At 40.2% G+C, this 27,822-nt stretch overlaps 1 protein-coding gene across 4 annotated transcripts; it reads right to left on the reverse strand.

Annotated features, from left to right (window-relative positions):
• Positions 1-925: 925 nt before the first annotated feature.
• On the reverse strand, positions 926-27,809 carry SPPL2A (signal peptide peptidase like 2A). 4 transcript variants are annotated; one of them, XM_015872863.3, is made up of 17 exons: positions 27,670-27,809; positions 24,957-25,076; positions 23,649-23,831; positions 22,893-22,982; positions 19,795-19,928; positions 17,484-17,635; positions 14,240-14,336; positions 13,897-13,998; positions 13,157-13,238; positions 12,771-12,845; positions 12,072-12,128; positions 11,861-11,914; positions 11,354-11,453; positions 10,410-10,487; positions 9,933-10,093; positions 7,854-7,887; positions 926-3,820 (listed from the first exon to the last, which is right to left on the reverse strand). In XM_015872863.3, the coding sequence occupies exons 1-17, from the start codon at positions 27,721-27,723 to the stop codon at positions 3,789-3,791; spliced, it is 1,605 nt and encodes a 534-aa protein (XP_015728349.1). In that variant the 5' UTR covers positions 27,724-27,809; the 3' UTR covers positions 926-3,788. The 4 variants fall into 4 exon arrangements, with proteins under 4 accessions (XP_015728349.1, XP_015728351.1, XP_015728348.1 ...); XM_015872865.3 differs by lacking the exon at positions 11,861-11,914; XM_015872862.3 differs by lacking the exon at positions 7,854-7,887.
• Positions 27,810-27,822: the final 13 nt, after the last annotated feature.

A 27,822-nucleotide genomic window follows, 5' to 3' on the forward strand; every position in this document is an offset into this window, starting at 1 on the left:
CTCACACGTGAACAAACTCTTCAGAAGTCTAAGTTTTCTCTCCACCTAACTCAGCGAACACTTCAGTCACCTCACAGTTCAAGCTCTAATGGAGAAAAAGAGTTGCGGAAGAACAAGTTAAGATGCTGTTAATCATGACTGAAATACAACAGCTGAGTTTCTCCTCCACCCTACAGACTTGGTTGAGTGGGAAGAGAGATTTCCTGTACAACTTATGCAAGACAGCCTCCAATGCCAAATGAAAGTACCACAAGGCAACCAGCCTCTCTTGGACTTTAAAGGAAGACAATGTCTCGGAGAGTTTTCTCCTATTTAAATGCTCCACTACTGTGAATCACTGTTACCAGAGGCTCCAGGACATGAGCAGAAGAGGGAGAAGTATTTTAAAATCCATTCAACTCCTAATACAAACAGAATCACAGAGATCTAAGGGTGTGCCAAGGATCACATATCAAATATCCATGTTCAGTGATTTCTTAGCGATCCTGGTATTCAATACTGAAGCTTGGCTTTTTCTTGGCCTTCACATTTCAGATTAAGTGCTCTCCATTGAATGACACTGTTCCAGCACTGTTTCCTAGGCTGCTTTCAAATAAGCTTGTTGCCATCAAGAAGCTTGCATGTGTTACATTTTTAACTTACCACTGTTTGTCAGATATACTTTCACAGAGCCCATGGTTAACAGTTGTGCAATAAGCACACCCTGAGTTAGCCCAGTAAAACCGCTGCTTAACTCACAGACGTCAGTACTCACCCTCTATTCAGACCAACTTCTATACCTAAGGCAGGATGGATAAGAACCACATTTACATTGCTTATAGGGTTAATAAAATGCATTTTAATTAACTTGCTATTAAGAGTCGTAACCATTTTCCCATTTTTTCACAATAAGAAAAAGATGAATCAAAGCAACTGCTCAACTGTGTTGTTTTTTAAACACACGTAACATTTATTAATAACAATCTTAAAGTGATAACTTAAGAGTCACGAGAAAGGGGGTTGTCGTCAGTAAACATACAAAGTAAAGTAGCAAGGTTTTTATATTATTAAAAATGACTTTAACATAGTGTTTAGCCCAACCAAATTTAACATTAGAAACACTCAAAACCACTAGAAGTCTTGCAATGAATTCTATTAAGCTTATAAAAACCTAATTTCAGTAGTCAGAACTAACCAGTTATTTATATAAAATTTAAAATTCCATCATTTTTGTAAACTAAGCTCCTAAGCATTTAAAAGGAAAAGGTTAGTTTACATCCCATCAAACTACAGCACGTGTGTGAAACCTCGGGCATTATCAGGCATGGAGTATAATTAGGCACAGAACACGACAGAGTTTTCACAGCCAGCTGCTGAATGCACACTTCTGTTGACAACAATCATCTTCATTTATACTAGTCTGTTATCAGTACCATTATCAGTTACAGGCAAAAAATACATAAATCCTCTACACAGAAGATTTCACAGAAAAAGAAGTCGTTTCATGAAGGTTTACAAAGGCTCTGATAGCTTTGAGTGCTCTGAGTTGCAGTGAGTTACAATGCCACGTCTTCCAGGAATTTCCAAACACTTCTACACAACCACTTGGCTTTGGCAGACACTGGGCTTGTCAAGGATCATGACAACAGACCAGCACAGTTTTCTGCCTGCTGTCAGAACTCCAAGGAATGCCGTAATTGATTAAGTGTCAGCAAGCCCAGCTGCCTGACTTAAATAAAAATTAAAGATAGTGCATGAGATCGTTTTATTGTGAGGCTGTCAGCTCAGGCTTCGATCAAGAAAGGTATGACAGGCACCTTGTAACCTGAAAACCCTTCCTGTTTTCTTAGCGAAACTGCAAAGCAACAAACAAGGTGGTTATCTTACCCGTATCAACTGGCACCATGGTCAACTTGTGTGAACAGCAACAACTGACATTGAGACTGTAAGTTTGTTTACATCAGGACTCTCGAGAACAAAACATTTTAAACTTTATACTTAGCCCAAGCTAAGTGTATTTGCAGTAAGTACATTTGCAGTAAGCCTTTTTTAACTGACAATATAGTTTTACAGTTGTCTTAATAAGCATACTTCCAAAGCAAATCTAGCTCAACTAGATTTAACCAGTGTGAGTTCTCCTGAGCCAACATGCCCCTAACTATTCGTGTCTAGAGGTGACCTTCAGACCAACACTGAGGCACTTACGTGAGGCACCGCAGGAAGGGCTGCACTGCCATTGCCCAGCATGTGCTTATTTGGTTGTTTTCTGTACGGTTCTTGGACTTGTACTGACTATAGGAATTACATTCAATTAAAAACAGGAAAAATGTTGTCATGACTACCTGATGGTAGCAGTAAGTGAACTCAGTGGCTCCTTGTTGACTTCTCCAATTGTCTTTGGTGTAAATTGTTAGCATTACAGTTTTACCAATTTCTTATGCCTAATCCCCCTCAATTTGCAGTTCCCCCCACAAAAGAACTAAAAAAAAAAAAAAAAAAGAAGCATCATCAAACAAGCACACAAACTCAAACTCTTCTAAAAGCAAATCAGTGATTCAAACTAATTTTCCTTTTCCAAGTCTTTAAGAGTATTTAACTTCAGAGTATTAAAAAGCTACAACAAGTTAGGATTAATCAAGTTAAACAAAGGCACTGAGTGGCCTTAACTAACACAAGCAGTGCTAATACTATTCAAACCTGTTGTTTGCCTACCAACCACAAAGAATTTTCAGAAACAGTTGTTTCTTTCATGTAGAAAAGGAAAAAAAAAAGCTACAGCACAGATACAAAAGCTGGAAAGATCTGCCCTCTCATCCCCCACCTCTTTGAACTGATGCAAAGCCAAACGAAGACCACATATATAGACCAAGTCCCGACAGGTGAGCGAAGAACCAGCCCAGACATAAAATTCTTGGTTTTTTCCCTTCTCAAAGATTTACATCACACTTGTTGAACAAAAACTTCTGGCCTTTAACACCATCTTGTTTGCCAGCTATTCCAGGAGCTGCATCTAAGTTTCCAGTGCCACCCTGTAAGTACCTCCCACACACACTTTTAGTGTTTTTGATGGTTGACAATGCATATAATCCAAAGACGTGCATCAAAGCTTAACAATTTTCATGATCAAGGCATAAACCTGTGAAGCTACAGAGAAAAAGCAAACAAAAAACCCCACCAAGAAAAATAATACAAAAAAAGAAAGCTCACAACTACAAATTAAAATCTGCCCTGTTATCTGCTTTATGGCTTACGATCTACAGAGATTGACACACACAGTTTCTTCAATTACTCGCAGTAACGGAACTACAGTTTCATTCTGCAGTTACTGTGGTTACATTACTCTGTCTGTCTTCACATTCGGAATCTGCAAAGAAATCCTGTGAAGAATTCTGCTATTATTCTTTATTTTTTAAATTGAATTTGACCAGCCTTACTCAAAATTAACAAAACACCTCATGCAAAGTGATATGGGCAAGAAGATGTTATAAAAATACACTGTATAGAAGAACATTTGGAAAGTTGCATAGAAAATATCCATTTATTTAAATCAAAATAAGGCACGATTTTATTAGATATGTTTTGGCTGTAAAAATGCAGACCTATTTTGATTACTCTTATGTTATTAACAATATTTTTCATAAAAATATAGGTGCATGAGTAAAAACCCTTCTACACAGAGTATGAAATACTCCAAAAATTTCACCAAATTTACTGCAACTCATCTGTAAAAAAATCTCAATACTATTTTAAACCAGAATCCTACATGTTATTGTCCTCCAGGCTGCTCACTGGCTGGTGCTGTGCCTTCTTCATTTCCTGGGTAATCCAGATGTTCCATCATCTAGGTACAAAAAGTAATAAAAAAAGAGGATAGTTCTTTATACAGAAATATTGCTTTCCCTCCCCCCCCCCACCGGTACAAGCACTTGTTAGCTAAGAGAAATATAATTAAACGTATGTTAGGAGTGTGTTTTAGCAGCATACAGATAGGAAGTCCTCTATATAGATCAGAAGAGTATTCAAGCCAAGTAATCAAAGCTCTCTTAGTTAATGCTTTCCACTATAAAAGCTTTTGCTGTCCAAAGATTCAAGTATTCTTCCAGAAATTAAGTGTACACATCTTAAGTGTCTCAATTACTGAAATGGAAAACAAAAGAAGAGATTGAGGTTAAGAGAAAACTTCAAAGACACACTTTGGAGAACTGGAAATAAAGCCTATGATCCTGCTTAACATTTAAAGTTACCAAGCAATAGCTTGAATAGAAAAGACTGGCTTTCTGTCTTTTTTCATAACAGCACAAGCGAGCTGTATTGCGAATGTGTTCTTTGTAAACTTTCCTTTTATCTTACAAAGAATTAAAAAAGTGGAACTGTAAAGACGTGCTGCAGAAGACGACATGAGCCAGAATATCACCCAATTGATTTTAACGTCAGATTAATGCCATTGATTAGAAGCCCCCTGAGTAACACAGGACAATTTTGTTCTTCCCTGACTAAAAGGCAGCTTGTCTCCCTATCCACTGCTGTATCACAAGCATTTAAGCGCAGTACGACTCTCCACACAGGGCAAAAAAGAGTAGTTCTGTTAATCTCTCCTTTTCTCTACCTGTGACCCACATTTGTGCCACATCCTTTTATACCAATGTAGCACAGTCACTGCAAGGTATGCAAACATATCTTACTAAAATTAGGTTATTTTAACTAAGCTGCTTTAAATCCAGGTGCACCAGCGTGTCATACAGCAAGATGTGACAACACATCCAAGGCAGAAACAAGGTACTGGGATTCACAGTAAGGATTAGGAGAGTCTGGTGGGCACAATATCAAGGTAACTAAGATCAAAAGAGGTCTTTTCACACCTCTGACCTTCATGCATCGGAATTTAGGAGAATTAAGGCTTGCTGATACACCTAAGAATAGCAATAGCACACAAGAAGTCCAGCAGCGAATACCAAACTCTTGTGCCAATGACAGCCTTACATTCACTTCTGTATATCTAGAACACTGGCCCTGTACTATGACCAAAAACCCACATCAAAAGTCAACCAAAGCAAAACACTCCCTACAATTACAGAAACCAAACAGTCATTTTAAACGAGGATTCAATTATCTGTTTCCAGGAAAAACAAAACACAACAAATAAAGAATTAAAAAAGAAAACCAACCAGTACCACATTACACCAAGTATGGTGAATATGGCTTCCCCTTTACCCTAGGGAGTATCGTCCAACAGCTCCCATAGAGAGGACAGTGTTGGAAAGCATTTTTTGTAAAGTGTTTCCCACATTAAAGTGACAAACTGCTTCCAGAAGGAAGAGCTGACATTATTCACAACAACTCACTGCATCCCAACATGAAAGATTCTCCTCTGAATCAGATAAGCAGCACAAAATGTGGTTATGACACCATATGTATTTAGTTTTTAAAGTCTCTGCTTAATGTAAATTTGAGGTCCCTTTAGAATCAGAATGGCTCATAGAACTGGAGCACCTCTACTGTGAGGAAAGGTTGAGGAAACCAGGGCTTGTTTAGCTTGGAGAAGAGAAGACTCCAGGGAGACCTCACTGTGGCCTTCCAGTACTTGAAAGGAGCGTATAAACAGGAGGGGGAACAGCTGTTCACAAGGGTGGATAGTGATGGGACAAGGGGGAATGGTCTTAAACTGAGACAGGGGAGGTTTAGGTTGGGTATTAGGAGGAAGTTTTTCACACAGAGGGTGGTGATGCACTGGAACAGGTTGCCCAAGGAGGCTGTGGATGCCCCATCCCTGCAGGCATTCAAGGCCAGGATGGATGTGGCTCTGGGCAGCCTGGTCTGGCAGCTGGCGACCCTGCACTTAGCAGGGGGGTTGAAACAAGATGATCATTGTGGTCCTTTTCAACCCAGGCCATTCTATGATGATTCTAAATTTAAAGGTATTTTGGGCTTTCACATAAACATAAATTTCACAAGACCAAAAAACCTGCTATTTCTAATCTCTCCACAATATATGGCAAGGATAGCCCACAGCTTGGAAGTCAAGCACAATAGATGCCTTTCTAAACATGAAGGCTTCTCTTAAGTAGCTTCTTCCATAAGTTCATCTCAGTTGTAGGTTCTCTCAGGATAACTGCATCCTCAAAGCCATTGCTGAAGCAGCAGAAATCTTTATGACAACCAAATGCATGATGAAGGCAAAGTGCTAAAACTATAGACAAAATTGGTGTTTTAAGTCTTAGAAGAGCCACGGGAATCAGACTGTACATTGTGGAGAGCTGACAAACATTTATCAGTGTTCAAAGAAATTCATCAGCCTTTTTCCTACATCCAAATTCCTGACATTTCTGGGGGGCTGCTTGGGGCATCATGACAAAAAAGAGTAAGTAACACTTAAGCACACTAGAAAATAAGATTCACTCCAATAACGTTGCACTCACATAATTCTTAAACCACACCTGTGATTAATTCACAAGCATCTTGAAAGCATAATTTAAACTGACAGTACAAAGCAGCGGATGCTCGCTGTGTAACATGCCAATCTGCTGATTTATTGTTTCAGAGAAAGGTAAGAAACATTTCTAAGCACTTCCCACTGACCAGCTGTATAAATCTGGCACGACTGTTTGCACAACTGGAAGACCAGAAAGTTCTATGACTGCTGGATTTTCCACGGTGTTATGGAAATGATTTCATAGATTGTATGGATCAAATCTAAATAGTATTCTCAAGTTGACAACTAGGAAATAAGCATCAAACATCACCGCACAAACAGGGGTGAGGAGTATAAGCAATCTAAAAGACCCAGAAAAATCCTTACTATAAACCTCACAGCAGCGATACCATCTGACCATCTGATTTTAATGTGTAACCAACTTCTCCACTTCTTAGCTTCCTCTTGGGTTAGTATCTAGTTTCTCTATTATAAAGGCTTTTAAATCAAACCTAACTTGTTAAAGTACACTTTTAGAAGAGAGAAGCTAATGAGAAAAGTACTTTCCAGTTCAGAATTTAAGATACACTCAGCCAAAGTTCGCTATCTGAAATATTCCTTTATCTAAACTTAAAGAGCAAGCAGACAAGTTCTGCTCTTTAAACATACATACACAACTAGTCTGACTGTAATTCAAGCTTATATTTGGATGCTTAAATTCTGCAAAAAGATGAAATTTGAAAACTTGCCTTGCTCTCTACGTTCTGTGCTTCAGACAATGGACAGTGAAAATAAAAACCACGTCTGTGTCAGCAGTCATGAGCTTCAGTCTACCAAGGTGAAACCTCGCTATAGTCTAGAAGCCGTGCAGCAGCGAGACCTCAAAAGCTGGTCTGAATCCTTGCCCCCTACCCTGCTGCAAGCACTGCACAGTAAAGGATGAAGTAAATCGCTGAGCAGCAAGATCACAGAGAGACTGCAGAAGCAGTTACTAAAGACAAATTAAAATTAAAATGCTTAGCATTGTAACAGACAGAAGACAATGAAACTGTTGTTTAGCTCTAGGAAAGTGCAGCAGCACAGAACAATTAGCTGGGGATCTCGCATGTATTCAGTAACAGCACAGATACCACCACTTTTAAACACCTGAAGTTACACTCCTAGGGATTTGGGAAGGTAAAGAATTAAAAAAAGAACACAGAGCCTCCCTTTAGTCTTGGGAATCACGGCTTTGTTCACACTTCATGAAGTTCTTTGTGCTCCTTTAAAGGAAAAAACAACTGAGAATAAAAGCAGGTTTACAGATTGACTTCACTGCTAACTCCTTTCTAATGAATTACTCTGAGAAACTGAAAGGAAAACAGATGAGAAGAAGAACAAAAAGAGGAAGCAGAGGGGGACAAAAAGCAAAAAAATCCCATAATATGATTAATCAAATTGCATTAAAAGAAGGCTATAAGCACACCTTGTAGCAAAGGCGTCCTGGGGGAGTCCGACACCTAAATAAAATTCATTCAATTATTAAAATCATATACAACAATGACAACTTATTTTTAAATTAGAAAAAAAAAAAAAAGCTAACTATTGGATTACAAGAAATAGCAGCGTTCATGAACCTCAGTCACCTGACACCCTGTACATCCTGCTGTGCCCCTATCTGAGCATGTTAAGGCCGGTCAAGTCTGCAAGGTTTCACTGTTCCCATAAGGACAAAGCAAAGCTCCCCAGACGTCTGGTCACCCCTAATCCATGGAGCACTTCTAGTCAAGCCCGAATTACCATTGTTTCAGCAGGCTCAAGGTAGCTAAAGGTAATCCTGTCACCTCCCCGTATCTTTTCTCCTCAGAACAAGCACTGAAAGCTGAAGATTTGGACATTGTGGTTGCATGGATTTTTTGTTTGTTTGTATCAATAAGGGCAGTTCAAATTACAGCCTTATGTTGGGGTGACAACGTATAAGATCAACATGACAGCATTCTGTGAGCATAACTTGAATGACATCCTCAGGAAAAGAGAACAGCATAGAAAAGATCTTTGGAAAATGATAGAAAAGGAAGAGTTTTACTAGAAGTTACACAAAAGCATTCAGTCAGAGACAAGTCTAACTGGGGGTGGAGTAGTGGGGGTGGAAATCAACAGTTTAAATTGTGCCAGAAATGAGATCATCTGACCTCAAAACATGCTAAAGTTCAGAGCAGTCTTAATCCTTCAAGGAACCAGTTTAAAGGATGTGAAGTAACTACTATGGCAACATAATTCTCCCAAGTATGAGATTTGCTATTAGAAGTGCAAGAAATTTTTGTTGCTAGAGATTTGCCAGGTTTGCTTAGGCCGATAGGTTGACCTTACTCAGAATTCAAGCGAGGAAAATAAATAGTGAAGCTCTTTTCCCAACAGAGCCAGAATAACTGTGTTTCGATATGTAACGCATATTTCAGAGTAGCAAACAGCCACCAATTTATATTCAAATGCATGGTAAACCAAACTCATTAGGACCTACAGAGATACATTTCTATTTGCTAGACCCACAAAAGAGAAGACTTTTTGTAGACAAAGATATGTGGTACCTAGTTAAAGTGATGATCTTTCCCTGATCAACTGTAAGTCAGTTAGCCTTAAGCAGGCACAGGTGCAAAACATTAACTGCATCAACAGAAGGCAATGCTAATTGACATTACCTCAGGGGCTGCAGGACCACTAGTTTTACTTTTAGAGGAATTGCCATCACCTGGCTTCCATTGCTCCACTTCAACTTTGCAGTCCAGAAGCTGAGTAAGCAGAAGCTGCTCCTTTGCACCATCAGCTTTCACAATCAACTCTCCCTTCTCTGAGCTGAGTTCAGCACAGCCCAGATACAGCAGATAGTTTCTGAACTCAAACAACGTTGCACTTCAGGTCTCTAGCATTACACTTAGAGCAATACTGAGATCAGTCCCTCTTAGAATAAATGCCAGCTGCCAGGGGCTCCTGACACATACAGTTACACAGCTGCGGCACGATCAGGGCAAGGTGTGCATGTCTACAGGCAGAGGCAGATGGTTGGTGGTACTGAGGTACTGCAGTGCCTGGATAGTGGCAGAGAGTACCTCAGAGGAAATGCAGAATCCCATTGATGTGTACACATGCACTGGGATAGGAAACAGATAACCATCCAATGTCTAAAATTCTTGTTCATCACCAACTCCTCTGAACCATCTCTTAACACAGGACTACTGCTGCAGATTGGAATCTGCAGGCTCATCTCAGTGACTAATATTATACCACATCAAGATGATAGATAGGAACTGTTAAAAAAAAAATAAATCAGCAGAATTGACCTTCTATGAGTACTGAGCCAGCTATTCCATTCTCCTCAAGGTTTCATTCTGTCATACCACATACAAGGCTAAGATTTTCAAAGAATCCAAGCTTCCTGCTCTTCTTTATACAAGATTAACCATTAAGACTAGAAAAAATAAATGGACTGCTGGTATTACCAAGTACTTAGATAAGCATACGTACAAAGGAATTAACAGAACCAAAACATTCAGTGCATCCACCCTACCTGATAACTGCTTCCTTTCCAAAACTTCTTCATCTCTTTGCGTCTCCAAGCAACAAGAGAGCTGGTAATGAGTGTACATGGTACAAGGTAGAGAAGGGCAGGTTGTCCCATCTTCATTAATGCCAGAACAACAAAAGTCAGCACCATACCAATGGCGTAAGCTATAAAACACAATCAAGAGCAAGTATATTTTTAAACAAAGCCAGTAGTGTAGTAAGCCAGGAATACATTTTTTTCTTTAATTAGTATCTACCTTGCTAATATAATGGAAGAGGGACAATAGATTGTTATGTATTTGCATGCTTTATCAAAGCAGATATAAAAATACTCACCTAAAGTATGGGCAGCCACACTAAAAAGATTACGAAAAGATTTGACAACGTTGAACCTTTATTTGGAGAAAACTATGTGGTTCTGCCATTAAAACAAATAGCATGGAGATTACTACTGCTGGAAAAAGAATAAATCTCAATTTACCTATTGTACAGGATACATAGTATACAGAAGAAGAACTTGTTTGAACGTCAAATCTTCGACAATAGGCAACCAGAAGGCCTTGAACAGAGAGGAAAAACAGTTTAATAGTTTAATGAGATGTTTAGCCTTGAATTTCTTTCTCCTCCATTCTCCAAATCAAAGCAGCATAGAAAGGAATTACAATAAGAGTTTCCATTAATGTGTTTTATCTTCTTCCCAATTCTTTTCTAGAAGCCAAGAACCAGTTTCAGAAATCCTACAGTAAATATTGAAAAATCTAAACCATAGCACAAATATGGTCCTGAGGGGGTATTTGGAGGTTTTCTTACTTTTAAGCAAGCTAAGTACTTTGTGTTATATCAGTGCTACTTCAAAGGCACCAAGACAAAAAAGTAACAACCCAGTTTTAACACTTTTTTTCAGTAGAATTTTAATGCTCTTAGCAATCAGCCATTTTGCACCAGTGCAGATCATGGGAAAAGGGAGAGTCATCACGAGATGGTGCTTTGTACCTAAGTAATTTGCCCAGGACTCGAGCTACGGCCAAATTCAGATCTTCTGAGAAAGACAGAAAAATTTGATGATACATTTTCCATTACCTCAACTCTAATTACGCAGCCTATGACACAAAAATGCTATTAAGTCACAGAATCCTTGCTTTCTGCCAGATTTCAGTGAGATTTCATTAATACTGACAACTGGATTTATCTATGGGACTCGCATGGTCAAAAAAATGCAGTGCTAAAGAAAAGTGGGAAAAAAAACAAAACCTGTTCACTATTTAATTATACTGTAACACAACGAGCTCTCTTCTACTCTGACTTTCAACAGCAACACAAACTGCTGCATTTGGTTTAATAATTACTTTGTAGAATAAATCCTAATGTAAGTCAGTTGAGAATCAAAACCAAAGTAAGTTACAATTGCCAAAAATGTCTGCTCACCTGGGACAATAATGTCTCCAAAGCCCAGCAATGAAAAGGGCATGTCACACAGTGTCGCTGCTGAGTATTCAAGTCTAGGCACTCTAATAACCACAGGTAACTGTAAAACAGTATTTTAGAAGCCCACATAAATCTAATTTAAAGCATCTTATTATTTTTAAATGAATGAGCAGTTTTAGTATCATTAATGTATCACTAATGCAGGACTTCAAAATAGGTAGAACCTAAAGTAAAAACCAGGAACCAACAGAGAGCAGATAATGCCTAAGGCAATAGGTAAGCTGGGATTTGAGATTTACAAATAATATGCACGCACCAAAACCAACTTAAGACAGAATTCAATCATATAATGAGAATAGCAAGTTTGGGTTATTATCCTAACTATACAGTATCGATCAATGATTTCCAGGCCCTGAAGAGAAATTTGGATAGTCAGGTTTTCCCCAAAAGAATAGTCTTTTCAGAGGGAATGATTTAAAAATCCAGTATCTGAAATACAATCCTTACTTTCTCATGGGGAGCTGAGCGTTCAGTAGGGACTTCCACCAAGTTTCCATCATTCTAGGATCAAACCCAAGTCAACAGGTATTTAATACTTAAAAGAAAATAGCAAAAGCTGGCTATATTTTGTGAGAAAGTTATGCCGAAAAGCACACTATGAATTAGCTACAAAATGTCAGTATTTGTACGCTGTGAATATTAAAACAAAAATTCATACCTTTTCACTGTTTCCAAAAGGACCTGCTGCAACTTCAACCATTATACTTGCCCCATTCTGAAATTAAGGTTATTTTTCCAAAGTTAGCACTTTATTATTCCAAAGCATTCTAATACTGCATCTACAAAGAAATGCTTGGACTTCAGCCTTCTATTTTTTCCAGAAAATTTCAGGAAAAATCCTGACCATCAGAAGGAAAGCAGTGCTACCTGGTACAAATCCACAATTCATATATAGCTGAAGTTTAGATAAAGAGGTGCCAGCTTTTTCTGCCATGACCTTTCTGCTTCCAAAGAAAGGAAAGTATATTTGCATACAGTTCATAGCACACTGCAAATGAGTGCTGTGGAAAGTACGAATGTGTTCTATAAAAGGGAAAGCAAAAGAAGGAAGAATAAGAAAACTGGAGAACAGTCGTTTCTCATCATCACCTTGTCACACAATTGGGGACAGAGTATTTCTGGGTCTAAGACGGCAGAAGACTTAACTCATTTAAGAAATTCATGGCACCTGAACAAGCACTGTCACCTATGGCCTGTATAAGACAGGAATTTAAAGCACTGCTGTCTTAAATGGGAAGAAAGAAAAGGAAGTCTGCATTTCTGCCTCAAGAATACGAAAATACTAATCTGTCTGACAAAAATACTGCCACAATGGCCAGATGTTATTTTTATTTTGAAGAGAAATTCACAGACATACCTTTGTGATAAATGGAGTAATGAAGACAAAAAACACATCATAGAGGAGAAGAAGGCCTAGGAGTATCACACAGGACTGGCACAAAGAAAAAGCAAAACAAAAGAACTGTTACTATAAATTTTCAATGACTACACAATTACTTTCTGTTAAAATTACTGTACCACAATGTTAAAAATATATATAGAGAGGGAAGGAAGCAGAAAAAAAAGGGGGAAAACCACATCATACCAATGTTTTTATTCTTCATTATTAAAAGCAGTAAATAATTATTGTTTTCCAATGCTTCCTGAGTACAGAAAAGCTATCTCTTGATGTTAAACATATGGATACATGGCATTAGAACACCTTTTTTTAATTTAAAAAAAGAAATTTGTAACTTACAGTACCTTAAAGTTGGGCATTTTCAGTGTTTTAATGAAGTTTAGGCAGAAAGCAATTCCCAAAATGTCTTGCAGCATCCAAGCCCACCTAAACATAAGAACACACCTTTACACCTTGTCCATGTTACTCATGGAATCCACGTATAACACTGATATTTTAGATTTTGCTGGACATACCAAGATTGCAAAAGGGAAAAGAAAGCAAGATGCTATTTTTTATGGACACTGCTAAAAGAACTGCAACAATACATTAGCTTTTATACTGTTCCCTAATCATAAACATGTCAGTATCGTATACAGAGAATGAGTTCAGCACAGGACACTGCAGGCTCATGATATTCACTTGTATGGCTGCCCACTTGCTCAGTGAACAAGTGGACCAGAAGCCCTGCTTGCAGCATGGCTTTAGATGCTACAGAGGATTTTACTACAGAATTTATTTATGGTCTCATGCTTACATTCCTGTTTCTGCACCTTTGTACTCCATGGTGATCAGTAACAACCAAGCTTGTTGATCCTCACCTTCATAATTTTTTTTGCAACTCCAAAATACCACACAGTTCATTTGTGTAGCTTTGTTCTCTATTACTCCCATACTTGGTAAGTTTCATAAATACTTTTATAATTTCTTTGAAATCGGCACTGGAGTGTAGAAGGACACCATGAGCCAGAATGAGTTGCACAATAGGAAATTTGTTGAGCACAATTATTCATCTTTCCCTTTCAAGTCCGAATGCGTCACTCACCTATCTTCATTTCGGAACACAGCCCAAACAGCAGCTGCTGCTATGCAGAACGCAGCAAGGAAAATAAGCCTCACTTCAATATTTCTGTTGCCACACACAATCCTGAAAGAAAAGTAATCAAGTGAAAGGAAAGCCCACAACAGACGAAACACATGCCTGTGCTGTTGCAGTGCCTTAGGCTCACAAAGCATTCTCATCCTCACACCCCCTTTTCTGTTCCTTTGTTTCACCAACACTCAGGAGTTTCTGCAACTGCAGACTTTATCAAGCTGCATTCACATTTTCACACTACCTGGAATAGAAACCAGAAGATACATCATAAAAATAGAGTGGCATACAGTACCTGCACTGTCCAAAAGGGATTTCTCCTATTAATGCAGCAAGACAATTGTACAGGCTCATTGCAGATGCCAAGCAGAAGACCAGTATTATAACATACACTAGATAAAAAGAGTGAGAGATGGGAGTCAGTGACAAAATACAGTAGGGAAAAAAAACATGGCAAACAGGAACGTACACGTGGTACAAGCTGTTAACAGTGGTAGCACTACTCAGTGCACCATGGTTGGAGATCACAGTCAACAGGTTACAAAAAAAGTGCCAAATTCTGAGATGTCTCTGCCGTGATTTGTTCTCCTCAAGACATCTCCAAATAGCAATAAAAAACAAAACAAACAACTGAAAATCAACAAAGCAACATCCACAACCAAAGACCAAAAGCCAACCTTTTTCTTCTCCTTTCTTTGAGAAATGTGACATCTGATACTGCTTTCAGATACATTTCTATGGTTATAGCCACAATTGATGGATTTTTTACAACTACAAGCTTTCTCAATTTCTGTTAATACTCCTCCCACCAAATTTCCCTGCAGTCATTTTGTCTGTTCATCCATAAAAATTTCAGCAACTCCAAGATCAGACAGATGATTTCAGTGGCATTTCAGGATTCTAAACGTTCTGCTCCTTCCAGTGTTTCCATTCAGCTGTGAACTATCTGGTTGGGATGAGTCCTTATATTCTGAGATCCAACTTGTGATATACTGCAAATCCTAACTTACAGTAAGCTCCCTGAGATACAGACAGACAATTGAAACTGTTGTTTGCTTAGGGTTGTTTTTTTTTGACTGCAACACAGGTCTGGACTATAGTTAATTTTCTTCATAGCAGCCTCTATAGAGCTGCACTTTGCATGTGTGACCAATGCAGCCTGGATAACACACTTCTGTCCATCTGCAAGTAGGCTGGAGGACTACAAGAAGTCCCAAGACATTTGAGGCATCTGTGTTTACAAGTAATCATTACACAGGATGAAGGCCTGGAAATAGCTGAATACCTGCCTTTCTAATGGGAAGGAGTGACTGAATTCCTCCTTCCGCTCTCCTTGTGCTCACAGCCTTTCCTTTACTTTTAAACCCCATCTCAACCCACAAGTTTTCTCACTTTTGCTCCCCCACGCTGCTGCAGGGGATCAAACAAGCAGCTTTGTGCTGGAAACACTCCCTGTAGCACTTCAGTTACACAATTACGCCACAGTCTGAGAAGTATATTTAAATAAGCAATTGCTTTTAGCACCTCTAGAAAGGCAACAAAAAAACGCACACATCAGCATTGTTCTGCTTTAAAGACCATGATTATAGCATGGTTCTAACACAAGTTCATGCATACTTTGTGCAATTCTCTTCCGTATATTCAAGATAGTAATGTTGTAACATTAAGTTGTTAATGTATTGTGCCAGTATGAGCCCTTTAAAGATCATCTCCCTTTTAATTCTTTGTGAAGTTGCAAGTGTGCTTAACCTTTTATAACTGAACCAAAGAAAGCAACAGAACCAATAAAAGCCAGAAAACTTGAGGGAGTGTCAGGATTTTTTTTTTCCTAAAGTATTTACTTTTCCTCCACGCCCTTTAGTTTAGTATGAGCAGTACCCTCACCTTTCTAATTTCTTATTAATGCAGACCTGCTCAGAATTAATTCCAGCTACCAGAAAGGCATCACACCAGCAACAACAGAGAAAACTCCATAACCCAAAACTTGAGTCATTATTTAAGTTTAGGTAACAAATATACAAGGACCTTAGAAACCTATAAAAATCTGGAATTTAGTCTACATAGAGAGGCTGGGTAAGGGAAATTGTATAGCTCTACTGGTTACTTGATCCTAATGTCAAGTAATGATGTTAGGATTTACATTCACATGCTGTGGTAATCACATCAGCGTGGTGGGGTTTTATTTGGTTGTTTGTTTTTAATTAAATACAGAATTTTCCCTAGAACAGCATATCATACCATGGTAACAGTTCGTGTCTGATCCAAAGTGCACAGAACTAAGGCTTCTTCGAAAAAGATGTTACATATTTTCTTTGAACTGCTCACATTTTCTTTTCTCCCTGTCCAATTTATTACTCCCTTCCATTTCTCCGCCTTTAAAGGGCCTCACTCTTCACTTCATCCTCCTGTCCCTTTCTCCTTTAAGAGGTCTCTGCCTTCACTTCTTCCTAAAACTCACCTGAAATTGAGTAAAGAAGTGAAATTTTTAAGCTAAAACTATTGATCAAATTAAAAGATCCATCATTCTTCTATTTAGATAAGTTTAGCCAGCATGGCACTGCCCATACGCTCAAGACAACTAAAGCTAAACAGAGTCAGACATGAGCATTGTGAAGATTCTTCTGCAGAAACAGAAGGGTGAACTAGAATAAATTCTAAGAAAGACTGAATTTAGAAGGAATTTGATTTCAGAATGAAAGCTACAGCATTTGTACAAGAAAATGCCATTTAAAACAGTGCGTGTTTTCTGGTTGCATGATCTGAGGGTAGAAGGAAAAAGAAATCAACAGGTCGGAAACAAGACTATAATCAAATTGCACCATTCAAGAAACAACCTTATTGCTACTGTGCCTCAGTGTTTTCTATCAGGGTAGTGCCATTTAGCTTGATACTTTAACGAGGGCACTGGAACCACAAACTCAAGGTCAACTGTGCGTGATACACAAAACAAATCTTTGACTCCAAAGAAAAGTTCTCCTTGTCATCCTCTCAAGACTGTCAGTATTTATCAAGGAGGGTTTCTTTCTTTCTTAAAACTTCCCACCAGTCACCTCTCCTCCACAGAACTTCACTCAGAAGGAGCACTGCACGGGCAGACTATAAGACAGCAGAAGAAAGCTTCCTTCTTTGTTAATTACTAACTACATTTTTTCAATTTTCTCCTTAATGACAGAGCACACAATTAAATAATAATAATCATATCTCAAAATCATAGAATGGCCTGGGTTGAAAAGGACCATAATGATCATCTTGTTTTAACCCCCTGCTATGTGCAGGGTCACCAACCACCAGATCAGGCTGCCCAGAGCCACATCCAGCCTGGCCCTGAATGGCTGCAGGGATGGGGCATCCACAGCCTCCTTGGGCAACCTGTTCCAGTGCATCACCACCGGCTGTGTGAAAAACTTCCTCCTAATACCCAACCTAAACCTTCCCTGTCTTAGTCTTCTTTGCAGTTAGAAATCCAGTTATTCATACTTAGGCACCTAATAAGATCATGCATAAAAAGACATCAGATGAGATTATCCAGTGTTTCTTACCTAGCCACTTGTAGAAGAAATAAAGTAAAATCAGCATGACACAACAGATGACAACAAACAAGACAACTGTTAGAGTGGTGAAAGTAACATTTTCCTCCTTCTTCCGTCTTGTTTCTCTGTCCCCAGGACTTGCTGTTGCTTTCAAATTCTCACTATATTAGGAAAATGACAAACATATTCAGATAAGGGATTATGATTGTTTGTTATAAAGCAATCAGACTGAAAGCATTTAGATCTAAACCTTATTTCTATCTAAGCTGTATGTCTGTCAATTTGGTTTCTCTCCGCTTTGTTGATGAAGATACGTGCTTCTAACTTAACACAGTTTACAAGAAGAAGGTTTTTTAACTGCCCTCCTTTCCAACAATAAAAGAACTGTCAACTTTAATGAGAATTCCCAAACAAAATCCTGATCAGTATGAGGAAAAGCTGCCTAATATCAAAACTTTTAACCTTCTTTTCAGGATGTGTGCTCACAGCTTTATTAGCACATCACCTCTGACTAGAGAATATCTTGGGCTAAACACAGTCAATCTCCATGATAAACTAAAACCATGCACATTGCACAGCCATCTAAAACCTCAATTCTGTAATTTCAGTAAGCTTCTGCAGAACCCCCACAAATAAGATTAACAAAGGCAGTTAGTAACTAATGCTTTTACCTTTAGAACACAGAGTAAATGACATTTTCACCAGAAGTCAAGTTTCTATGCACACATACTCTGTATTTATAGCTCACCATCCAAAATAAGGAGACAAACTGTTGTGTTCTTCTCTGTTCTTTGAGCAGACAGCCCTACTACTCTTTGTACAGACACTAGTGAAACTTGCCCATCAGATAGCATGCTCGTGACGGATCCCAGTGCCTACCTACAACAAAATGCTGAATTCAGCACTGAAACAACTACCTTCAAAAGAAAAAAGCCCATAGGAGCAAGATGAATCACCTTCTTAGAGAATATGCTTTGAATAAATGAAAAAAAAAGCTCAGCCTAGACTTATGAAAGTGCACGTCTAACAAGTTTAATATAATTACATCTAGGGTTTTTTTCCCTCCAATATGGGAGACAGCATCACATTTTGTTATTTTAGCATTCAGTGCAGCCACACCCTAAAGCACTGTGGGGCAAAAAAGAAGTATAATCACATCCAACCTTTAAGAAAGAATCCCCCCTTCTATTTCTTTAATCTCTTTAGAAAACAAAAAATCACTACTATTTGCATAACAACCAGTGGGAAAGAGGAAGTCGTAGTTATCACATGCAATCCACTGAGAGTTCTGGGGAACAAAGTACTAGAACAGAGAGCATGAAGCTGTAAGCAGTAAAGCACGCTGGCCCCTGTAGTGTGTGTAGATATACAAGACCAGCTACATCCAATTTAACTCACGACTAAAACAAATTCTGTGCATACAGCATGCTTCATTTCACTCAGTAAAGCTGCATGGCTCTCCAACACCGTGCAGAAATCTCTCTTAACCACTTGTTTCCTTGCTCTGGCTACACACCATACTTCTTACACGCATCTAATTTCCCCTGCCTTGTCCCAGAGCTGCTCTGCCCCCTGGCTCTGCTGCCATCCACCAAATAACGCACAGAGCTGAGGTAGTTATCCTGGATGGACTTTGGCTGGAGCCACCCAGACACAAGTGAATTGTGTTCCTGAGTGCTCCCAGTGACAGAATTGTAGTGCAGACATCTCAGAAGGTGCCACCCAGCCAGCTGGGGAAAGAAGTTGTACAGGTCTCTGAGCAGACCATATATGTATACATACCTCCTGCGTCACTGGATGTTGAAGGTGTCACTGAAATTCATGATACTTTCTGCCACATATACTGGAGTGTTATGATGTTAGTTATAGGGTATTTGGTAACCCTATATTATCAAAACACTAAGTCTCACTCATCCTGCCAAGAGCTGCATTACCCCTCAGGGACTTGTACAAACTAATGCTTAGGGTTCCTCAAAGACATGCTGAGGGATACAGCAGAGGAAGAGACCAGGAAATTGTACATTATCTTATGCTTTTTTTGCATGCCTGTCAAACCTGCCTTCAGACTCTTCTTATTCCAAAATATTGTCATATTAATCAAATTAAATTGTTTTAAGCAGAAAACTCTAAGCAGCTTAGGTCACAACAATTGTGTTACACATATACAGAAGAAGCTCAAGGGGAAGCACCTAATTGCACCTGGATCTTCTAACTCTTCAACTAGTACCCTAAAAGAACATTTTTTCTTAATAATCACATTTATAGATTTCACAGAATTTGCAGTCCATGTAATTTAATCAGTTCTGTTGTACAGACTTACAGTTCTGCTACTCCACTCCAATAGGCCCCGAGTGCTACAGTGAACACAGCAATTACAAAGATGACAACCATACTGCAATCAAACTCTGGCAAAGGTGGTGAATAGAGAGTCACGTTAATTTCGTTTCCAAGGGTCTGAAAAACAACATACAAGTTGGTTCAGGAGGACTAGAAGGAAACAGTGTTACTTATTTTCCAGCGCAATACGATTTCCTGCTCTTACTGTACACAAGGGCAGCAATCACATTTTTAACATACTGTATAACATAGTCCACATTTTTATTGCTGTAGAGCACCAGTGCCTTTCATGCCACCTTCAGGATGCTCAGATCTGAAAACAGCCTTATTACTATTGCTGTGACAACATATAGACAGAACAAGGTACTTCTTTGCCATCTTACAACACTTCTGGAAGTTATACCTGCAGCCCAAATGCTTTTCATCTCCAAAATACACCAAGTGCTAGCAAAGACCTCATCTCTGCAGGAAAGCATCTCTAAAGTGCATTACCTTGAAAAACACTGAGGTTTGAGCAGAGACCTGCCTCTCAATACTGAAACCACAAAGCTCACAGTTCAGATACAGGCAAGATGCTTCAGACAGGACACGGTGAAAACTCACAGCAACAGAGAGTTTTTAAAGTTTTCACAAACAGGTTTTGAGATGGATTCGAAAAGAAAAGAAAGCAATTTCAAGCAACTCAAAAAATGTAATACTGAAAAAGGTGAGAGGGAGCAGAGACATAACCAGTACCAGTTTGTACAGAAGCCTCGACAGCGAAACCAACATGCTTTAAATAGACTGAAAGGTGAGACTCAAAGAAAGGATGGTAATTTGACAGGTGATGGGCAAAGTTTGCTGTTGTCACTGAAGTAAGCCAGGGCACCTAAAGCAATCCCACAGTGAGAAAAGACTTCAGAGATATGGCAGAAGAACAGATTTGCTAACAGCCTGCATGTGGGATAAAAGCAGAAAATATGAACGTCAGGCAAGTTTGGCTACAGGAAGATCAAACTGGCAGTGGAGAGACTGAATGGGAAGCTGAACAGTGCAGTGGAAAACACCAGCCACTTGTGAAGGAAGTAGGTTCATCTCAGCACCTGAATTAGATAATTACAGAAATTAACCTTTTTGCAGCCTGCAGAAGTCAGAATCATTCCTTTGCCTCAAGTTATGGAAGAAGAGATTATCACACTTTTAGAACATATAGAAGAAAAACTGTTGAAACATTACAGTTGTAGGAAGTGAAACAAATTAGGTAAAGGCAAGAAGTCTTACTCTCATTACTGCAACCTGTAAATAAAAACAAACAAAAAACTAACGACTTACACATCTACAGCAGTGAACTACAAATTAACAGGCAGTATTGGTAAGAGGTGGGAGGCTGCCCTGGATGATCTTTTCTGACCTTCATTTTATGATTCTATGTCTAAACCCAGTTCATCATTTCCTTTTGTTACTATTGTTCTGCTCTTCACTAAGAAATTGTGAAGTCTCAACTGCCACCACAGAGCATTAGAATGAAACACAGCACAGGAGCTGCCCACTTCCCATAAGGTCTGTGATGCTGTGTTGCTACCAGCACTTCTCATGCACCTGATTCAAATGGTGAAAGCTAACAGAAATGAAGTCTTGCATGAAAACACCAATCAGCTCCCCTCAGACTGGGACTGTTACTCTTCTAATGAAAAAGCTGGAAGCCTTGAAAAGCAATAAAACAAACACAGATGAAGTAGGGGAAGAGTATGATGGCTGACAGCACCTGGGCAGCACGTGCCATTCAGAACAGCTACTGCTGGTGATGTGACAGAAGGCTTTAGCAAAAAACACACCAGAACTAGGAAAGAATCACCTGAGGGTTAGGTTGTAATCCTTACTACTGTCATGAAGACAGCTTCCTTCTAAAAAAATAAGGGTATTTTTTCTCCTTGATTCAACAGCTTATCTACTAGCAAAGTTACTTGGTGAATTGTTATAGCTGCATAGAAACAACACGGAACAATGCAAGGCAATCAAGTTGTTCCGAGTCTTGTCTGCGTCAATCAGGGATCTTTCCTTGCCCTACTTTCCCTCCAGATAAGTAAGACATGCATTACAGCCACTCAAATAAGAAAAAAAAACCATCATCTTCTCTTGCTTAAATGAAGACATTTCAAGACAAAGGACAACCTAAACCAAAACTAGTCATCCATGACTACATCATTGCTTTGCAAGAACCAATCCTAATTGGGAAAACAGAGAAAATAACCATAATCCTAGACATCCAGGCACAGTTTCAGTTCACATACTTACCTAGGACAACTTCCCATGGCAGCTCTGAAGGTTAAGAGCAGAAATGGTGAAATGAACTTGCAAATACAATCCAAGGAGCTAAGACTGCACAGGCTGCTGCAAGCCTCTGCTATTTACTGGAAAACGCAGAGTGCAACTTCTGCCTAGCAAAGCTATTTGACACTAAATAAAGTGAGCAAATCAAACAAAAATGAATCCCCCTGAATATACGTGTAGGAGATACCAAACTGCCAGATTCAATGCTACCCATATGGCATCTCACCGTGAATTCATCCACAGAAACTTAAATTATACCAACTAGCTTCTCTGCAACAGATGCTGTCATGCTACAGAAACAGAACATATCATCTTGCAATAATTAAGAAAAAAGTAAAATAATACTAATAATTAAAAAAATAATCATCACACGTGGTTTAAGATCCACCTTGACAAGGGACTGCTTGCCTGCAAGATACCACGCTGTTAGATGTGAGCTCAGATGTTCTTGCTACTGTACAGCTCCTGACGTTTGTCAGGCAGCCACAATTCTGTCCGAGTCTACTGGAAGAATACTTATCTTGTTCAAGATGAAGATTTTATTACCCTCCCTCCAGTATTGTTTCCCATTCTTAGCATTCTAATTAAACGTTTTCTCAAACTAACTTGAAGAAGGAAGCTTACTCATGACTTAATATCCATCCTATCAAAGAGTACCAAGGCACATTCAAATCAGGGAGACATTCACATCTGATTTGAAATTATTTTATCTATTTGTTCAAAAACCTTACACTATACATACCCATTACATGCTGAAATTACATTACTTACCAGCTGCATATCCACTATGTCGTCATATCTTATAAGAGCAACTGGTAGAGATAAATTTTCAAAATCAGTCTTGTTATCTGAAGGAGGAGACTAGAAGAGAAAGAGTCAGCGGTACATACGTTGTGTCTATTTGCTAAGCAGGTTTCTATAAGCAGGCCATCCTTTAATTTTGTCATACTTGTAGGGAAGAAAACAGAGCTAATTCTTCACCTCTGGCAAAAGGTTAACAAAGGCGGATGTACTCAAGTCAAAAATGGGAGCTAAAACCAACACATCTGGATTCATGAAGGTCTTGTGCTTTTGCAGTATATAAGGAATAAACAAAACATGTTTTTAATGTTCTATGCTTTCAAAGCAAAAATCAACTCTCTGTGATGGCACAAATTCTGAAACTGCAAATATTTGTACTTATATTTTGCAGCTGCAATAAAGAACAAAAAAGTAACAGAAGTATCTGCAGAGATGTGCCCGTGCCCTCTATATTTCCAGTTTTGGATGAAGTTTTCCTGATTTATTCTCATGGTGTATGTAAAACAAAATGTTACTTATGATGACAGGGAGCACAGCTCTCTAGTCCCATTAGCAGTAGCACTAGCACTGCACTCAGCAGGGACGGTTAACAACTCACTCTGGAATCCCACACATCCCTGTGGTCCTCTGCTTCTGTGACTTCTCTGAGCAACACTACCTCAGACTTCAGACCAAAAAGACAAGACGTTACTTCAGTACAGAAGAAAATCACATGTTGTAACTTACCAGCCTAGCTTTACTGGCAATCAACAGCATTTTAGCACCCAAACTTTGAGCAATTCTTGCTTTCTCCAAGAAAGTGCAGTTCCCTCTCATCACGACAACGGCTTTGTCCTTCATTACAACAGTGGGAACTTCAGAAGAATCGCAGAGTACTGTAGAAGTCAGGTTCTCCAGAGACCTGAACGTCTGCAGAGAGAAGAGAAGGCAGTTTGATAACACACTTACCTGAAGGACTGATTAATACGCTGCCTAATCTGAGGTTTGCCACAAAAAGGCATAACTAAAAGGAGTCACGCATTTAGCAACATAACATCGGGGCAACAGTTTCTCCAACCCACAATACTGAAGGAGGTTTAGAACAATGTATAGCTGAAACACCTGGCTGCTGGTAGCAAGTTTCACAGCAGTTGTAGCTGTAATTTAAACATATGACATAGGAAACCTTATATTCATATAAATTCCACTGGAATATCATATAACATTGGAAAATCGCTGCCTCTAGCTCTGGAGAACCCAGTGTACATTTTGTAGCGTTTTCAACCTTTATGGGTCAAAAACAAAAACAAAACCCAACTCAACCAGTGCAACAGAGCAACCCTGAGGCACAAGAGTTCAAAAACAGCTGGTGCTTCAAAAAATATTTCTGTTCTTAAAGTTGAACTCAAGACTGACAATGATTTTAAAACAGTTGACTCTTGTTAGCCAAGTCATCCTAGTGGCCAAAGTAGCACAGCAAGGATGCTTGGGAAGACAGGTGATTTTCCTGTCTTACACAGAGTTAACCTGCTAATGAATGACAGAAGGGGAAGGAGAGAAATGAGACGAATAATACTGCCTTCACCACTTCCAAACACAAAGCATTTCCTGTTTATAGGAGGAATGCTGGATGAAGAAGTGTTTTTGCCTTACACCTTGGACTGAAAAACTCTCAAAAATGTGGCAGGATGAATGTTTCAGGCCGTCTCCTCTTCCACCACACAGTTTCAATACAATTGAACAGGAAATCAAACTGACAAATAAAAGAAAACATTTCACAGGTTTACAACGTTTTTATAAACATATAAAAGAAAACATCACTTGCCAACCTAAAACTCAGACACGATGATGGCATTGAAGAAAAAAGATAATGTATTTTACATTGGCTTTAAACAGAGAGAGTACCAACTTCAAGTACACAAATGTTCAATGCAGAAATCCATTGTTTTCAGTGTAGCACCAATTTAACTCAAAGAAATGAAGATCAGTTACAGCTGACCCAAATTCATCTTGTGATCTAATTTTCCTTACAAAGTATGTTTAAAAGCTACTTACAGCATTGTCCAGGCTGCCTGGGAGAGATATCCAGTTAGAATTGTAAGCTATGCAGTAATCCTTTGTTAAGGGAGTTACACCATTTCCAGAAGCGTGCAGGATTCCCTCATCTGCATTTACCTGCAATAAAGCAAGGTGTTCTGAATTAAACTTTAGACCATCACTGTAGAGATGTCCCCCTAAAAATCTGTCGGGAACAGAAAGTGCCTCCAGAATTTTTCAAAAATACATGAAAAGATTGATTCTATGAGAGATGGGAAGCTGGGTAACAGGTCAGAACCCCAAATATCTGGCAGATACATAGCTCTAATCAATAAGAGTGTACTGAAGTCTCCCTCCTCAGGCTGGCTATCATTATTCTACAAGACCTATTGAGAAAATAAAGCCACGTGACAACATTGTTTTAGAGGTTTATGTCTGCCTGGCTTGAATAGCAAAAACCTTCTTCAGAGGAATCCATTCTATGGACCACTGAGCCCAAACATCTGCTGGGAGAACTGTGTCAAAGGGCCCAAGCACATTAACTGTTTAGCACAGAGCAGTTCCTCAGCTGCTGGTGAGACACATTGTTCCTTGATTTATCACTAGTACAGAACTACCAAGATTCCCTCTTAAATGCAGCCACCTGAAATTACAAATTAATGGCAAATTAAAAGCTTAAGGGACTTCAATAGGTGCAAAACCCTGACATTTCCATCCATTAAAGCTCTTTCTACTCCCTGAAAGAGAATAAGAAGTACTTTCTGTGCTCCAGAAAATCAAGTGTTAATGCTACACTAGCACAAGCCTGCCTAAAAGGAGTGATTACTTGCTGATTTGATACGCATGTTGTGTTTGGCAGGATTCCTGCTCCAGGGATGAAGCAGGGAATACAACTCCTGCTCACAAGGCAGGAGAGGGACCCAGAGCTGGATGCTTACCCTGACATATTCATTGCTGAGCTCTAATCTAGAAGTAAAAAACAAAGATAAACATGGCACGCTGTACCTCGCTTGGAACATCCCAACTGAAGTAATTTTGCATCCAACTGAATCTATATTGTTTTGCAATTACTTCAGTTTTCCTCTTTCACAAAAGACAAAGGCCACGAGTTGGGACTGAAGGCCTCAGAAAAATGTTCCCACCTGAGGAGAGGGCCCAGCTGCTGCCCCTGGCTGCAGGCACTTCTCAATGAAGACAATTCTCAATGGCACTCAATTTGTTGCCAGTTTTTGACCAGCGGTTCCCTCCTCATGCCTCCTTTTACCATCTTTAGGCCTTCCATGTATAATTCCTCACCTTTCATAGAGAATAAGCCATCTTTCAATCCTTATTTTTCCTACTATGCACCCCAGGTGCAGCAGGAATATAACCGTGGGCTCAATGTTCTGCTTCTGAACGCACTGGCAACCCCTCCATGTAGAACACCTGTACTGATGGGATTGATTCAGTGGGCATGGAGATCAAGCCACGCCTGAGTTTATAAGGTCCACCATTGTTAGCATCCAGATAGGACATACAAGAAACTCAAACGCGTAGAACATGAGAAAGGTACTTTACAGGCAGCAAGTAAAAACATGAACCTCACAGAAGGGTAAGAAGGCAGGAAAGGCTTGGCATGAACAGAACAAGCAACACTCACAGTTCTCCAATGGCACTGTGATACAAATACTCCCTCCCTCTGGGCACTGTGAGCAGAGAAACAGCTCCTCGTGCCTGGAGAGCAGCAGTGATCCTTCTCTTTGTGTCTGCTGCCTGAGCAGCCCCAGCTCCTCGTGCTGCCAGTCCTGGGGCACTGCTCTTGGGACCAGTGAGCTGACCTAACAGCTCAACTAGAACCAGTCTGCTAGGGACAGGTGGAGCACAGGAAGAGGCAGGACACAGCCTGGAGTTGTACAGGCTGCCAAGGAAACACTTGCCTATGTCAGTGGCAGCAAACCATAGGGTTAAGGCCAGAGTAACATCAGAAAACTGCAATGCAACTGACAGCAGCGTTATGGGGCTCACAGATGGCAAGGCAGCACTCTGCAGAGACGTGAGCTGCTTCACACAAAGCCACGCTCGCAGTGATAAAGAAAACTGCGCCTACTCTTCAGACCATCCAGCAGGTTACTCTGGATTATGGCTTACCAAAGTAAGTTTAAAAAAAAAAAGAGGTGTTTAAAAAAAAGAAGTAAGGAAGAAACCCTCAGCAGGGCAGTACTGAGTGCAGGGGTACCCTCAATACAGCTTCAACAGGTGATATCATCTTTCATTTCCATGTTTCCCGGCTCCACTAGGCAGCAGGTTACCCCGGCATTCCCAATGCACTGTACATCCAGCCGTGACGTGCTGCCCCATGAATTAATCCAAGTGTCATTTATACAACGACTCAAACAAAACAACAGGCCGCGAGCGCCCAGCGCCGGGAGCGGCAGCGCGGCCCGGATCTGCGTGAGCACCCGGAGCCGCCCTGGGCCCGGAGACGGACAGGGGAACCGCGGGGCCCGGCCCAGGGGAAGGCGGCTGGGGAGGCCTAGGACACCTCGGAGCGCACCGAGCCCGCCCCGGAGCTGCGAGCCGGGCTGTAAGAAGGACAGTCCCCGCCGCGTCTGGAGACGGCGAGAGCTCCGGCCCCGCGGGGAGGACACACGGAGCCGCTCGGGGCTGCCCGCACCCGGCCCGGCCCCAACACCGCCCGTGATCGCTCGGTGCGGCCCAGCGCAGCGCCCGGCTCCGGGCCCTCCTCCCTTACCGGCGGGAGCAGCGCTCCGCACAGCGCGGCCCACAGCAGCACGGCGGCCCTCATCGTCCTCGGCCGCCGCCACCCGCTCGGATCCGGGCCGCCCAGCACTCAGCCTCGGTCCCGGCTCCCGGGGAGGCTCCACTTCCTCTTCCGCCGGGGGCT

Source organism: Coturnix japonica, chromosome 14 (genome assembly GCF_054131305.1).
Source record: "Coturnix japonica strain WE chromosome 14, WE-NBRP24, whole genome shotgun sequence".
Classification (NCBI taxonomy): Eukaryota; Metazoa; Chordata; class Aves; order Galliformes; family Phasianidae; genus Coturnix; species Coturnix japonica.

What these genes read in the sequence shown, in the direction of transcription:
- SPPL2A (XM_015872862.3), bottom strand. Translation starts at nt 27,723, where the DNA reads ATGAGGGCCGCCGTGCTGCTGTGGGCCGCGCTGTGCGGAGCGCTGCTC. An exon ending in ACATAGTGGATATGCAGCTG is followed by an intron (nt 19,929 to 22,892) that starts GTAAGTAATGTA and finishes GTTGTTTTTCAG; the next exon opens with ACCCTTGGAAACGAAATTAA. An exon ending in CTTTTGGAAACAGTGAAAAG is followed by an intron (nt 11,915 to 12,071) that starts GTATGAATTTTT and finishes GTTTGATCCTAG; the next exon opens with AATGATGGAAACTTGGTGGA.